This window comes from Podarcis raffonei, chromosome 4 (assembly GCF_027172205.1).
Source record: "Podarcis raffonei isolate rPodRaf1 chromosome 4, rPodRaf1.pri, whole genome shotgun sequence".
Classification (NCBI taxonomy): domain Eukaryota; kingdom Metazoa; phylum Chordata; class Lepidosauria; order Squamata; family Lacertidae; genus Podarcis; species Podarcis raffonei.
The window spans coordinates 8,310,034-8,326,529 of NC_070605.1; the positions used below are offsets into that span (position 1 = coordinate 8,310,034).

At 43.7% G+C, this 16,496-nt stretch overlaps 1 protein-coding gene across 2 annotated transcripts in view; it reads left to right on the forward strand.

Annotated features, from left to right (window-relative positions):
- The first annotated feature begins 773 nt into the window (after nt 1-773).
- RAB6A (RAB6A, member RAS oncogene family) overlaps nt 774-16,496 on the forward strand; it is a 57,987-nt gene continuing 42,264 nt past the window's right edge. Inside the window, exon 1 of one of the 2 annotated variants that reach the window (XM_053385384.1) lies at nt 774-1,132. In XM_053385384.1, the coding sequence (XP_053241359.1) occupies nt 1,063-1,132 (70 nt within the window). In that variant the 5' untranslated portion in view covers nt 774-1,062. The remainder of the gene's footprint in view (nt 1,133-16,496) is intronic. The other variant, XM_053385383.1, reaches the window with a different exon arrangement.

Sequence of the window (16,496 nt, forward strand, 5' to 3'; positions counted from 1 at the left end):
TTTCCTTTAAATTTTTTGGGGGTCCCCAAGAGAGTGGGGCCCCAAGCTATAGCTTGTTTAGCTTATACCTAAATGCAGCACAGGTTACCTGCACTGCACCCACCGCGGGGTATTCAGAATAAATGCCACGCCAGGACGAAATATAAGAGAGGGAAAACCCCACCTCCCCAGGGGAGGGTACCTTAACCAATCAACACTGGCCGGGGGCGCACGCGCAACAAGGCAAGAACCTTGCAGCCGCCGCCAACCTCAAGCCCCACCCAGCTGCTCCTTGCGGGCCACGCCCTCTTTATCGTTTTGCGCGCATGCGCGTGGGCTCGTCTCTGCCGCCGCGGCCGCCTGGGCTATTCTAGCGGTATGAGTGGCAGGCGAGTCGGGCGCGCGCGCGCCTCCTTCCCCTCAGTCCGTCCGGCCGTCAGGCGGGAAGAGGGGCGGGACGTGCCCCCTCTCCCTGCCCGCTGATTGGCCTTCAGTCTCTTTCTTCGCGCTGCCCCTCCCTGTCCGTCCGTCAGGCGCGAGGCAGGGGCGGGACGTGCCTCATTTCCCTGCCCTCTGATTGGCCTCCGCGCTCGCTCTTCACTTTCCTCCCTCCCTCCGCCCGGGCTCGCTCCCTCGCCAAGCGAATAACAAGCTGAGGGGAGGGAGCCGGGGAAGAGGCGGCGCTGGCGAGCCTGAGGGAGGAGAGGCAAGGCCGCAGGCGGGGCCGGGATTGCCTCAGCGGGCGCAGAGGGCGACGTTGCGTCGTGGCTGCCTGGCTGGAGGAGGGACTGACGGCCGCCCGTCGCCGGAGAAGAGAAGCGACCCGAGCCCCGCCGGCCGCTCCCTGCCTCCCTTCGCCGCTGCCTTTCCGTGAGGGGAGAACGAGGAGGAAAGACCCGCCGCGGGGGGAAGAGCGGGCGAGCGAGAAGCAGCGGCGGCCTCCCTTCCCTCCCCCGTCCCCTCACCCCCTCGCCCCCTCTCCGCCCCCGAGGGAGCCCAGCCAGGGGAGCCCGAGGACGGGCGGCGGCTCCTCCCTCCTCTTCCAGCTTCCCCACCTTCCTCCTCCTCCTCCTCTTCCTCATCATGTCGGCGGGCGGAGACTTCGGCAACCCTCTGCGGAAATTCAAGCTGGTCTTCCTCGGGGAGCAGAGCGGTGAGTCAGGCCCCGATCCTAGCCCGGTGGGGGGGGGTGATCAACGGTGAGACCCCCCCCCAGTCCCCTACCTGGCTGCCTCCTATTTCACCCCGCAACACCGCGCCGCATCACCCCCCCCCCCTGGCCGGTCCTGTTGGACCCGATCCAGGCTCAGGCGGAGACCTCGGATCGCTCCCCGCCGCCGCCGCCGCCCTACTCCTCCTTTCCTGCCCCCTTCATCGTGGGTGCGGCTGGAAAAGGGGATCTTTTCCTCCCTCGGGATTTTGACGCCCCCGATTTTGGCTCTATATTTTGGGTGGAAAGGGAAAGAGAGGGAGGGAATATCCTTTCTCCCCCCCCCCGCCTCTTGAATCCCTTGGGGGCCAACACCCCCCCCAAAAAAACATCTCCCCCTCTCCAGAAACAGCCATCTTCCCCCTCTTGCTTGTACGTTGCTTGCATATTCCTAAGCAACCTCCCCTCCCTCGGATCGAGGCCCCCAAGCCTGCAGCCCAAATCCCTGCTTCCCACCTTCTTCCTGTCGTGGTGGGGAAGATGGCTTTGGTGCAGATGGAGGGAGTCATTCAACCCAGGCACGGATCTCTCCAGGCCTGAAGCTTGGAGAGCCTGTCTGGTGCTCTCTCTAGCATGGCCAGGTGCTTAAAGCGGGTGACACTTGTCTTTTTCTGTGACTCTGCTATCAAGCACCTCCTCCCCTGCTGCCACTCCTGGTTGTTGCTGTTGTCGTCGTCGAGACCTTGATTTTCTCCTTTTTCCTCTCCGTATTCCGCCGAAGGAAAGGGTCACTAAAGGGGAGCCTTGCTGTTTCTCATCTCTAGGAACAGGGCCACCCAAATCTTCCCCTTCCATTCCAGTGTAGAAGAAATCAGAGCCCATTGAAATGTTATCTCTCCCTGACTGCACCCGGTTCCTCATATTCTTTGTATATCTCTCCATCCCTTTCCCTGCCAGGAATAGATAACAAAAATGCAAAAAATAAAAATAGTACCCTATGGAAATCTCCAATATTTCAGCTGTTCCTAGGCATGAGATAATTCATTTTGAACTTAAAGGCTCAAAGGCCCCCCCTGCTGTTGTTCCTCAGATGGGGAAATGTGAGGGTTTATAGTGTGTGTACCTGCTTTCAAGTCTGTGTGAGGTCCTGAATCTGATAGGAGTAAGGATGGTAGGAATTCCTGTTTATTAAGGGTTGTGTGCAAATTGCTTTTTGGACCACTATTTTCCCCCTCAATGACAACCCTGATCCTTTGACAATATTCTAAGAATTGAATTCCACACTAGGCGATTGACTTTTGTAAGCTTCTGTAAGAATTGAGACCTTTCCCACTGCTTAATCCCTGACTAGGTAATTTTTTGGAACAAGCAATTCATGGTTTTCAGATGTGGGCTTGGCAGAGTGGTTTGGTCCTGGTATGGTACACGCTCCATTTAGTAGAAGAAAAAAATAGTGGTCTTGGGGAAAGAGAAAAGCTTCAAGTAGAATAAAAGATTTAGATAAAAGCATATTAAGCGCTTTATTTTTAAAGAAACCACAACCTTGCTGATTGATGAATTCTCAGTTTCTGTGGCTTTACTGGGTGTGGAATGAGGTGAGACGGCGGGCAATTCTGCTTAATACATGTTTTCACAATTAAATGCTGTTTCCTCACAGAAAAACAACCTAATCCAATGATTCTAGTAGTCTAGACATTTAATATAGTAAACCTTTCATCTTTTCACCTACTCTTCCTTTATCTACATGCCCACTTGCTTCTTAGGAGACTAGGCTTTGGTTTCCCCCAACAATTTGCAGTTGGTTATTTTAGTCCAGAAGACAGGGACCATAGTTAAGTCATGGCATTTCTAGACAGCAGAGCTGAGGGAGGTAGTCTTACACCATGGAGCGCTGGTATCAGCAAATTAAACTGGATAAAATGAAAAGCGGTCTGATGTCAATATAAAGCACCTTTTTATGTTCAAACACTTTCATTGGCCATTATCTGGATACGCAATTTTGGCTTCCCATCAAAGAGATCACAATACTGTGCACATTCACCAGGGAGTAAGTCCTTCAATTCAGTGGGGCAATAAAACGTGTCTCTCCTGTATCGGTCTCTACAGCCACAGCAGGCGCTGTAACTCTCCTATAGTTTGACTTTATCCTGGAAGCCAAAGGTACACTCTTCCATTGTCTCTCGAGACAGATGGATGCCAACAAACTTCAGAATAGGCATTATAGGATTGCAATGTCAGTGGCATGAGTACTTGTAACCACTGTTGGTATTGAGAGGGCAATTCCAATTTTTTAATATATTTATATGTTATTATTCAAAACATTGAAAAATAACATATAGATATATAATTGAAAATTATTCCCTTTTGGCGTCCTTGTAATCTTTGCATCTGTCTTCTGCTTTAGAAATGATGGAAAGGAAATTAATCCATATCTGAGTGTGCTTTTTAGTGTTTCTGTATAGAAGTGGTGCATTTGGGGGCAATAGCATGCCCATGCTAAAGGTCACGTAGGTCTGAGCAATCAAGGAGCTTTTTGCTGGTATTTAAAGATGGTTGTTTGTGCCAAGAAACTATTGATAAAATGAAGGCAAAGTGCTGGCCTCGGACCTTTTGGATATAGCTGTTTGATAATGTGATGCATAAATCTGAATAAAGCCTTTGGGACTGGCATCTCAGGAATACTTTTCTTTTAGTAGTTTCTCCCCCACCTTAGTACAATTCTTCTCACACCAAAAACTTCTGGTATATTTCATGTAAATTGATATTTTGGTCCACATGGTTCAGTGGCCAAGGTGGTATAAAGATGGCTGACCTAGATATTGAACATCTCTGTGTAGGCTGAAAACAATGTGTGTGAAATTTCCAATGAAATTGGTACAGCTCTGAAGTGATGGATATGTTTTGTAAAGCAATGTAAGGTGTACAGTATCTTTTGTTTAAATTTTGCTCTTATAACACACATATATATATGTACAGAGAGAGAGTATACACACACTCTCAGTCCTAACAACCTTGTGACTTGGATTAGGCTAAGAGGGCAAGACTAAACCAAGGTCACCTAGTGAGCTTTGTGGCTAAGGGGGCGATTAGAATCCAGGTCCTCTGGGTCTGAGTTTAATGTGCTAACCATTACTTCACCCTGGTTACCGTACGTTACTCATGCTTCTGTGCTGCGTTGATTGTATTTTATATAGAAAAATGGAATAGCTTTGATTAATGGAAGCTGTAATTTTGCTATTTAACCTTTCTTTAGTTCATTATTTATGTAGCAAAATTACATGTTGAGACGGTAAGAACTCCCATATGGCTTGTATAGTCTGTATAAAAGTATGCGAGCAGATGACGTAATCCAACTACTTTGCAGGCTGTAGAAGATTTAGTCTAGAATCATCTTTCTAACTGGTCAGCTGGATGCATCAAAGATGCTCACAAGCAGGGTAATAACCGTCACTGTGAATCCCCATCTACTAGTAATCAGTGGCATATCATTCAGGAGGTTCTCGTTCGGTTTGTAAGTGAATATTAGCCATGATAAGCATCTGTCAGGATTTTTTTCTATTAAAAACAGAAAGAAATGGTTTCCATTTCATGCTTTAGTTAATTTTGCATTTTCAGGCAGAAGCCATATGCTCCTGCTACACCTAGGAGAGTGGAATGCTGTTCTTTTTAGTGGTCTGTTTGCCATTTTCTGAAGCATCTGACAGGTTATTAGGAGTTACTGTAAATCAGTATGCCAAGGCTCTGATCTGGCCTCTTGTGCAGCCTGCATAAATCTTCCCTTTAACTATGTGTTTCTGATTCTTAATTAAGTTTGTTAAAGCCCCAAATGCCTGCACAGAAATACCATGTGATCAAGGATGCTGCCTGAGATTGGATGCTCTGCAGCAATTCTATTTTTATATATGCTTCAAAAATAGAAGTGTGTTCTAGTTGGAGATGCAAGTTGAATCTGCTCTAAATAATATTGTGGCTTTTCTATCTTTCAGTCTGTATCTGCTTGGACTGTGGTTATTTCTTAAGCTATAGCTTCTGATTGAACCACATTGTTGCATTCCTTTTCTTAACATTTTTGCTATATCAATACATATGAATACTGTATGCCTAAGACTAAAGATGTCCATATTGGTATATTTTTTTCTTGAAATGAAAGGTGTTATATAATTTATATAAATAAATAATGCGGTCTTAATGATTTTTCAGTTTGTCAGCCCAGTCCATCTACTGTTGTTGTTCAGGTTACGATAGCAGTTTGAGACTGACTGCCAGGGTATAATCTTTAATACACTATATAAAGTTGTTTGGAATAATGTGTGGCTTATTCTTGATGCAATGGGCAGATTCAGTTTTGAGACTAACTAGATGTAGCCTCCAAGGAAATTTTTAAATATAATGACAGGATATAAATGCTTAAAATAAATTGAGGCCTTTTTGCTTTACCAACTGCAAATAATAAGTTAAAAAGTTAGCTCTTTGGGGAAAGAACTTAATTCCTAATGAATAGTTTTTTAAAGAACAATTGGGTACATTGGCAATCTTTGGTTAAAAAAAATAAATTGAAACTTTTCGTCCTGCCTATGTGGGGAGGAGAGTGGGGGGGACTGTTGACTTACTCTATCCACTTCCACATGGAATCTTTGCAGATGTGAATACCAGGAGGAGGTGGAGTGACCGGGAAAAAACCGAAACCCTCTAATCTGGATTTCAAGCTCCCAATGCCATCTGTCACTGCCAACATTTGCTTGGAAGTCAGGTTACAGGTATAAACTGTGCAAGTTTCAATCCTTTCCGGTGATGTAGTTGCTCAAAGGTCAACGAGCCAGCTGAGATCTGTAGATGATATTGCAAAACCAACAGCTCCTGTCCTGCAGGAATTGTTGAAAAGGGTGTGCTTGCTGTTTGTTTCCCACTTTAATCCAGTAGATTAGAATAGTCTTCCCTGATGAGTTAATTGATTAGTGTTTAGATCATGAGAATGCTGTTGGAAATTTATGGTAATCTGCAAGAGAAAGCAAGAAGAAAGTCTACTGGTGTTGGATCTGTTGCAGCAAAAAATACAATACAGTGCCCTTGGAAGACTCAAAACAGCTTCCCTTCTTCTACTTTTGGCCCAGACTGAAAAGGAAGCAAGTAAAGTAGCAGGCTGTTTGCTTCTTTTCAACATACAGCCCTTGGTGGTTGTCAGCAGCATGCAGTCTCCTCCTGAAGTTTTCTTGCACCATGAGGCTACTACAGATGTGCAGCCTTCATCTTCTGCTGACTTTGGGGGCATTTAGCGGTTGATTTGCTCCCCCAATATCTTGCTGTATGGTTATGGGGGTGTTTCCACAAGCTATCAAGAATATTTTAGTGGATAAATTGTATTTAGAGAGTTAAGAACTATCTAATGTAAGTATTGCTAGGGACAGGGGTGGTACTGTGGTCTAAACCGCTGAGCCTAGGGCTTGCCGATTGGAAGGTCGCTGGTTCGAATCCCCGTGACGGGGTGAGCTCCAGTTGTTCAGTCCCTGCTCCTGCCCACCTAGCAGTTTGAAAGCATGTCAAAGCGCAAGTAGATAAATAGGTACCGCTCCGGCGGGAAGGTAAACAGCGTTTCCGTGCGCTGCTCCGGTTCACCAAAAGCAGCTTAGTCATGCTGGCCACATGGCCCGGAAGCTGTCTGCGGACAAAGCCCGCTCCCTCGGCCATTAAAGCGAGATGAGCGCCGCAACCCCAGAGTTGTTCGTGACTGGACCTAGCGGTCAGGGGTACCTTTACCTTTAATGTAAGTATTGCATGTGTGGATACTATACACTGTTGCTTTATGCGACCTTAAAAACCCCCACAAACACACACACCAGTGACTCAGTGCCTATTTAAATAATTTGGGAATGGTATGGCATAAGCTTTATTGGGACTGGAAGAAAAACGATATCCCTTTTTTTTAAAAAAAATATTTATTAAGTTTTCCAATTTTTAGACAAAACAAACAAACAAAACAAACAGAAACATTAAACAAAAGCATTAGATTCATAAACCATACTTTTAAATAACAAATTTCTCAGACCTCCTCATACTTCTCCTTCTTGTATCCCAATTAAGATTATTTGTTCAGCAAATCCTTCATTTCAAGCATTACAGCTTGTAACATTACCTTATTTTACAAACCCTTTTCCCCCCCGTCTATGTTCTTATATATCATTGCAGCTAGAAGCCTCTCAATTTCAATCCAACACCATCTAACTTTCTTAAATTTTACTATATTTCTGTAAATAGTCCTTAAATTTTTTCCAATCTTCTTCTGCCGACTCTTCTCCCTGGTCACGGATTCTGCTCGTCAATTCTGCCAGTCCCATACAGTCGATCAATTTCATCTGCCATTCTTCCAGAGTGGGTAGATCTTGCGTCTTCCAATACTTTGCGATGAGTATCCTTGCTGCTGTTGTAGCATACATAAAAAAAGTTCTGTCCTTCTTTGGCAAGAAAAACGATATCCCCACCCCCAGTTTAACAGGACATTGATTGTTTAATTAGCCAAAGGCCTGAGAGAAGGGGGATTATTTTGACTGGCTCTTAAAGATATGTGACAAAGGCACTGAGGGAGCCTCTCTGGGGAGAGCATCCCACAAGCATTTAAAATGCTTTGACCCCAACATATCTAATAGATCTTCTAAGCTGACTCCCAACTATTGTTTGGTTGGTTGTTTTTGGTATTGCTGAGTAATTGCATCATATTGACTAAACATGTTCGTTTGTGTGTATGGTTATACAAAGGGATTGTGCACTGTTGTGGTTAGCTTCATAGCAATTCCGTGGTGTGATTCAAATAGGATAAGTTTGCATTAGTTACTGCTTCTTGAGCTCATGTGGTGTGCTAGGATATTTGATAGTATCTGGGAACAAGATTTTTTTGGTGGGTGTGTGGGTGTGGAGGAACACCAACATTATGGGTGATTTACATTCTGTGATTCTATGCCTTGGTGCTACAGGAGCAAGATTTGGGCTCATGTGCTTAGATTTTGCAGCAAACCAGAATTTGTTGGTTCAGATGTTTAACTGCTTGCTGTAGAGTTTGCTGCAAAATCAGAAGTTGAAGGGACAGTGTGCAAACCCACCTTTGATGGGCAGTGGGGCCTATATGGGAGCAGATATCCAGGCTGCGAGTTTCATAGCTCTGTATGCCAGCAACAGCACATCAGATTGGGGACATTAGCAAATAGGCACCAATGGTTAAATGACATGGAAGTGGCCCATTTAAAACTGGTCTCATTCTTTTTTGATAACTGAAACAATCTGGGAAGCCACCCAGAGTGGCTGGGGTAGCCTAGTCAGATGGGTGGCATGTAAGTAAGTAAGTAAGTAAGTAAGTAAATATCATCATCATCATTCCTCCTTAGTCTGTTTAGTTCCTTCAGCTTTTTCTCATGTAACTCTAAGCTTTGTGTTATTATTTGAGTTTTAGCTTTCACGTTTTAAAAACTTGGATTTTTGTTCCCCCAGAATTGGTTTGTGCACCCCCATTAAAACCCACCCTTCGATCTAAGGAAAGCTGAAAGGATCAAATGTCTAAGGGTTGCCTCAAGGCAAAGAATCCCATTGACTTACGCCATTCAGACTTTGATCATGCTCATGAGTGTGCGAGTCACTTGCATTGAATCATTTTCTGTGTCAGCACCTCTTATCTACCTTCTCCTAGCACATTGCTTCGAGTTAGTATGAGTGACTACATTAATCCGTGTTTATGGTACTGTCATAAAGTCTCTTTTGTTATCATTGACCGTATCATATGAAAACATTTTAAAGGAGACAAACTGGAACTTCAGGACTCTTGTTCAGGGATGAGAATTTGAAGAATGATAGAGTTGGAAAGGACCCCGAGGATCATCTTCTCCAACTTTTTTTTCTAGATCACTTACTGCTGCTACCTCAGAGTATGTAGATGAGTGACACTGTATCTTTTGTATAATTGTAAATTGTTTAGGATTTGGGCAGCTATGGCTAGAGGACTGTATGTGTTTTGCATTTACCCAAAATTTCATATGCATCTTATTTTTTAAAAATTCTGGACAACTTTCTATTAAAAACAAACCTTAGAGCACATTACAGCATTAAAACATATATTCAAACCCTTTCTCTGTATATAATGGTAAAAAATTCCAGCCTGTAATATCCAGTATTCATGATTGGGAAGTCCCTGAGCAGAGAGAGGTTATCAATAAATGCTGGAAGCATTCTACTGCCTCTCGTATATGGAAGCAGAGTATTCCAAACTATAGGTGCTACCATGGAGAAGGCCAGTTTCTGCATTGTCCCTGGATGAAGCCAACAAGACCTCTCCAAGGACCTGAACAGTTAATAACAAGAACCTGGATATGACTCAGTACCTGACAGGCAGCATATGCAGTTCCTTCAACACAAGTAATATCGGCACAAGCAGGGTTGCCATACATGCAATTTTTGCCAATTTTCTAAACTTTTTTTTTTTAACTCAGCAACTTTGGCAGAAAGAAAGAAAAAACTCAGCACAACTGGCACTCCACTCAGTACCTTGGCTGCTGCATTCTGTACCAGCTACAGCTTCCAAACCAGTCCTAAAGGTAGCCATACAAAGTGCCCATTAGAGGACTTCAGGCCATGAATCACAGTTGGTCAAGCTGTTACTGTGTAAGATTTTTTACGGGAGTGTATTCATCACCACCTCAAAAGTGGTGAGCTGCACTCCACGCCATAAAAATGCATTAACCACTTCCACACGCCTGCTCAGCCGTTGCCCCCTATGACTTGAGTAAGCCATGACAGGCAAATATTGAAATGATAGGATGTAGGCAGGACAGCTGCAAGTCCTCAGGCCACAAAAATGAGCTTATTCCACAAAAATGGGATAAAATGGTGCATTGGACACATGGCTTGGTACTGCGCTAATGGCAGTATTCAAGCTGGCATGAAGGTGAGCAATTTCATCCTCAAAATACCTAGCAAAATTGTCTCAGTAGGCAATTAACCATTCACAGGGGTAGATGTCAACAAGCCCTGCACCACTCCGGATAGCTCTGCTGACAGGCTATTTCAGGAGGCAACAGAGACAGTAAAGTAGTCCTTCTCTGCCTTTACTGCTAGGTAGGTAAAATTATGCATTCTGAACACATTGGGTCAGTCCCATATGTGTTCTAATAGTAGTCTGGTTTGTTTCATTGCCTAGAGCTGCTTAGAGAACCAGGGGCATGCTGGGCTCCATAGCACTGGAGAGGGCACTCAGAAGTGATATTGTTGATAGTCCTTTGTGATTTACCGTTCTATAGCGAGACTAAACCTCAAGAGAATCACTGACTTCAACCTCCTCAAAATTATCTAGACTATCCTAGGAATCCAGTGGCGACCATCCGGATCCAATGGATCTCCTAGCATACAAGGGTTGTGGAGGCAACGTGCTGGTGCGATCATGATAATAACAAGGTGATTTTCTCCACTCCCAAATATCCAGACCATCCCCTCACATCACAAGGAAAGACTTAAATTGAACGTAGTGCCTTGCCCCGTGCATCTGCCTGATGACAAATTGAGACAGCCCCATGGTGTGCAAGATGCATTGTATTCAGTCAGGCCTTTGGTCCTTCTAGACCAGTATTGTGTACACCCTGACAGCAATATTGTGTACCCTGGAAGCAGATTCCTAGGATTTCAGGCAGAGAACATACACCATACAAACAATTGGCAGTGTTCTTTCTCACCCTTGTAGCACATGATCCTTCTAACCTAGAGATGTTGGGAATTGCACTTGGGATCTTCTGTCTATAAAGGTCTGTAACTGAGCTGTAGGCCTTTTTCTGTGCATTTCATGTTGAGTTTTTGGGTTAGGCAACTCAGCTGCATCTTGCATTAGTCTAATAACATTTGTATAATACAAAGATCTGAAACACTATCCTGCTGTGTTAAACTGCTATTCCTTAGCTATCAGAAAATACCTAAATGCTTGTGGATTGTTGAGCAGGATTTTTACAGATTAGATAATCCTCCCTTTTGAGCAAGCATGCTTAAGTGACAAAACAATCTGCTGATTTGAAGTAGGCTTACAACGTGGACATGGTGTGTTTGTAATATGTATATGGGTGTTCAATGGGTTCTTGCCCTTTTACTGTTGGTACAGGTATGTTCAATGAACAGAGAAACTGTCTTTATATTGTCACAACCAGTCACTTCTCCACACATGAGACCTTGACTGCTTAAAACAAATTTGAATTCAAATAATAATGTACATACACCAATCAATTGGAGAGGGGTTTCCAGAAATGTTGACTCGCTCTTATTCTGCAATCTCATATCAACTCTCTTCTAGCTTCTTGCTGCTGATGTTGTTGTTGTTGTTTAGTCATGTCTGACTCTTCGTGCCCCCCTGGACCAGAGCACGCCAGGCACTCCTGTCTTCCACTGCCTCCCGCAGTTTGATCAAACTCATGTTGGTAGCTTCGAGAACACTGTCCAACCATCTCATCCTCTGTCGTCCCCTTCTTCTTGTGCCCTCCATCTTTCCCAACATCAGGGTCTTTTCCAGGGAGTCTTCTCTTCTCATGAAACAGCTTCATAGATCCAACCTTAATTAGCATGATATAGTTCCCTGATGTGCCTTCTTTCGGATTAGTCGCAGTTCATGGATCTCTTAACTTCTCACCCTTGGTGAAGAAAAGACTCTTGGCTCCAATGCCTCTTCAACTGATTAACATTTTACAATTGTCCCATACAAAAGCTTCCAAGCCCCCAAAGAATGGTGTGGAATCCTCCTCCCTTTCAGCTATAGCTGCTTTACTTGGATTGATGAACATAGCCTTTCCCAGTCTACAGCCTCAGTTCTTACCTATACCATTCTCTTCCCTTCCATCCTTCACCATTGGGAAGCACACCACTGATCTTCCCAGGAAGTTAGTCACATTGGTTGAAAAAATCACTACATGGATCTGTATGATCTGACAAAAGAACTGATTTGCCGTTTGAGTGTAGTTACTAGAGAATGTTTATAACGGCGGGTAGCTGTAGAATTGGGAAGTCCCTTATTTAAGAAGTGTCAGTTTTTAGACATAGTTGTGTGCAGGATTATTAGGGTCATGGGTATGTGGAATTCATTTTTAAAAGCCTGTTGTACAAGTTTCTGAAAGTTTCAAATTCTGACCTCTTGGGTCCAAAGAGGGCTGATATTCTGTGCATTCAGGCAGACTTGGAAGACCACCTTGTTTGTAGTTCCACCTACCTTGGATTAAGGAAATCCAATTAAAGAGTTCTAGGCGCTGCATAGAGGCAATGGAATCATTTCCAGACAGATTGTGAATGGTGAGGTTGGAAGGGGGGCGGATCCCCACAATCCAAGGCTGGATTCTGCTGCCCCAGCTTTAGTCTCAGCTACAAAATATGTGTAACATGGTGAGAGCATTCTAAAGTTGGTACTGTTTATGCAGCTGTGTCTTCATTGTGCTAATTACAGTGCTACTTGGAGAAAACACTATTTAAACATTCAAAGCACTTCAAACGCCTCCTTGGTAATCCTTATAACAAATGGATAAGGTGGGTTGCTAATGTTAATGTACTGCAAATGGCTGAGGCTAAGCATCAGTGGCTCAGTTTAGGGACAGTGCTGCTCATTCAACAAATCACGGTTTATTGGTGTTGCAACAAAGCCACCTTTAGCACTTCTCTTCCCCAACCTCCTTGTGTTCCTGGTGAATTCATGTTTGTTAAAGCATAGTTTCCTGTGAGCCCAAAACTGTGAAACTAGCTGAAGTGCTGCCTCTAACCCTGATTTGTAAATTAGCATCAAACAGATTTACAGAGATTTATCAAGCAGGGCATTGTTCTTGCTTAAGACCACCTAGTAAGTGTATGGCTGATGTGACATTTGAATTACCAGCTTTCTGGCTCAGTTCATTCTCTGTCCTGTGCATGCTTCTTGTTAGCTGATGTAGCTCTACAGTGGTACCTCGGTTTAAGAACCGTCCAGTTTAAGAATGATTTGGTTTACAAACTCTACAAAACCAGAAATAGTGTCTTGGTTTGAGAACTTTACCTCGGTCTAAGAACGGAATCCGAACAGTAAAAGGGCACCGGCAGCAGGAGGCCTCATTAGGGAAAGTGCGCCTTGGTTTGAGAAAGGTTTTGGTTTAAGAATGGACTACCGGAACAGATTAAGTTCGTAAACCGAGGTACCACTGTACTTAGTTTTGGCCATTTGCTTTGCCTGCTGATACCATTACTTGGTGTATGTGGTCCAGTACTTATAGTGCAGCCTCCTCCCAATTACTGCAGGTAGAGAAAGGACAGTTCTTTGCATCCAGAAGTGTGTTCAGTGTGCAACTATCATTATAGCCTACTTGATGTACTAGCAAGTAAATCATACTTCATACACAGCTATGGGTGGTAATCAGATGTCAGTAGGAATGGCCTGCCTTAGTTAATGTGTCCATTAGTTTGATATTGCAGTGAAAGTCATTATGTCGTTAACCATTGGCTCTTTGGGGATGCATGAGCTGTGAGACTTTAAAAGCAGGAATTACATAGCTTTGTTTAAAATAAACTACACATTTCCCCATAAAAACCTTTCGGCTTTTATGAGACTGTAGCAGACTGTCCTCAATTTTGCTCACAAATATAAAGCTAATTCACTTTAGGGACAAAGACTGTATCTTTGAGTTATTACCATATGTCACCCTTGTTTGGAAATAGGAAAGTCACTAAAGCTCAAGGATATTAGTCTTCCTCCAGATGATGATACTGCAGGGATATGACTCCTTACAGGCCAGTTGGGCAAGCCCAGTTATCTGTAACTATATCTTCCCTAGATTGGTAGTTGCTTGATAGCTCCTTGGGCTGGTAGTTCTTGCATGGCTCCCACTGTAAGTCAAAGCAGTGAGAGAGTAGCTACTTCCACTGCAAGGTTGTTGTTGTTGTTTAGTCGTTTAGTCGTGTCCGACTCTTCGTGACCCCCTGGACCAGAGCACGCCAGGCACTCCTGTCTTCCACTGCCTCCCGCAGTTTGGTCAAACTCATGCTGGGAGCTTTGAAGACACTATCCAACCATCTCGTCCTCTGTCGTCCCCTTCTCCTTGTGCCCTCCATCTTTCCCAACATCAGGGTCTTTTCCAGGGAGTCTTCTCTTCTCATAAGGTGGCCAAAGTATTGGACCCTCAGCTTCAGGATCTGTCCTTCCAGTGAGCACTCAGGGCTGATTTCCTTCAGAATGGAGAGGTTTGATCTTCTTGCAGTCCATGGGACTCTCAAGAGTCTCCTCCAGCACCAGAATTCAAAAGCATCCATTCTTCGGCGATCAGCCTTCTTTATGGTCCAGCTCTCACTCCACTCTAAGGAAACCTCTTCCTCCACTGCAAGGAAACCAGAGTAAATCATAATGGGATCTTGATGGATCTCCTGTAATGTCTTGCACTACCTCAGTGCTTTGTGCTGACGAGAGAGAGAGAGGGGGGGTGGTGCGCCTTTTGCAGTGCTGTGTGAATTCTAAGCAGTGGAGTTTCCTGTCAAATTGGGTTGCTTGAGAGCAGCTCCATTGCAATTATGCTTGTGTTCCATGTTGGTCATCCTCCTCCTTCATTGACATCACCCACTTGCAGATTTGGCATGTGCCTTCATTACCCTTGACCTGTTGTGTAATGTCTGGCATGTGTTACATTGTCATAGATTTCTAAAGTTATATTAATGTGACACACTAAAGTGGGGGGCATCATAAATGATTAACTGGACCTCAAGGCCTTGATGTGCTCTGCAGGTAGCTTAAGCGGTTGTGTTAGATTTTTCTGATTTGCTGAAAGTTTCCATAAACATGGCCACTTAAAGTCTTTAATATTGTCTTGGTAGTGCCTGATATCTGAAGATGCGCTTAAATGGAAGGCCAGTATTTTCTCTTGTGCAGTGCCTCATTGATGGTTTGCCTCTCTAGGCCAGACTTCCTCAAATTTGGCCCTCCAGATGTTTTGAGACTACAGTTCCCATCATCCCTGACCACTGGTCCTGCTAGCTAGGGATCATGGGAGTTGTAGGCCAAAAACATCTGGATGGCCGAGTTTGAGGAAGCCTGCTCTAGGCCATCTTAGAAGAGAGATATGTATTCAGTATCCTGGTAGAATACAAAATATAAAATGTAGAATTTTTTTATTATGGCATTTGGTTACTGGTATTGGATAACTCCTTAAAGCTGTAAGATTAACAGCAGAGCAGTCACAGCCTTTAAAAACTCTTGTCTGGCAGAACGTAAATGGGGAGCTATTCAATTGGGATATACAGATTACAATTTAATGAGCCTGTCCTTGAAGTTCTGCTGTTGTTGGAAACTGACTAAACTGGTATGATCCGCATAGCTTGAAAGCATTGCCTTGCACAGTTCCATTGGGAATAAGGCATCTACTTGGTAAAATCCTTATGTGATGGGATTACCTAGTCATTTCCGCTTCTGCCTCTCATGAAAAGCCAGTCTTTCTTCAATGACTGCATTAAAGACAAAAGTGATGTTTAGGTTGGAAGCCACAGGACAGCTGTTAAATAAAACAAAGAGAATGTTATGTTCTGTAGAAATATACTGTCTTTTAAAATGGAAATATTTGTGCTTAAAATAATTTTTAAACTCCTTTCAGCTATGTTAGCCTCCAGAATTTTAGGAGTGCCTTTATTGATCACATGCCTTCTTAATTACTCAGTGAGGGGCATTTATATTGTGAAAACTATCTAAGCCTTCCCTTATGGGATTTTCACCATATTTTCAGTTGTTTTGTGCAGTAAGATGGCAAAGTAGCCCTGACATCAAACAAATCTTTCTATAGCCACATACTAGCTCAGATGCCTCACTTCTTGAATACCTGATTTTATTTTGCTTAAGGTGCCTGACATTCAAGTGAGACATCCATTGAAAAGCTACCACGTGATTAAGAAAACAGTTTTGAATGGGGAAAGGGGAAGGGAGGACAAAATAGGGGATAAATTATAAAGTGGTATGTATAAATAATAGAACTAGCTCAAGCCTCAAATTAAAGATGTCTGTTCTATGAGTTTGAATGCCTTAATACAAAAGCCTTTAAAACATGTACATGCCTTCGAAAATTGATCTGACCAAAAGGGTATAAAGCTGATACTTTCGTTTATTGTCTCGTTTTAAAATGCACTCCTTTTTAGGCTTGCAGTGGAAATTGCATAAATAGCATTGTAGAAGAAATGCAAAATGTCTCCTAGTCTACAAGGAGTGTGATCATGCAATGTTAATTATGTAACTAAAATATTCACGCTTAGTGGCAGCCTTTTTGAAACTTTCATTTCCACCAAATTCCTCTACTTGAAAACGTGGCCAGCTAGCGCTAGCCAGCCCTGTTCCCACAACATGCACCTAAAACCTTTTGACACGTGATTG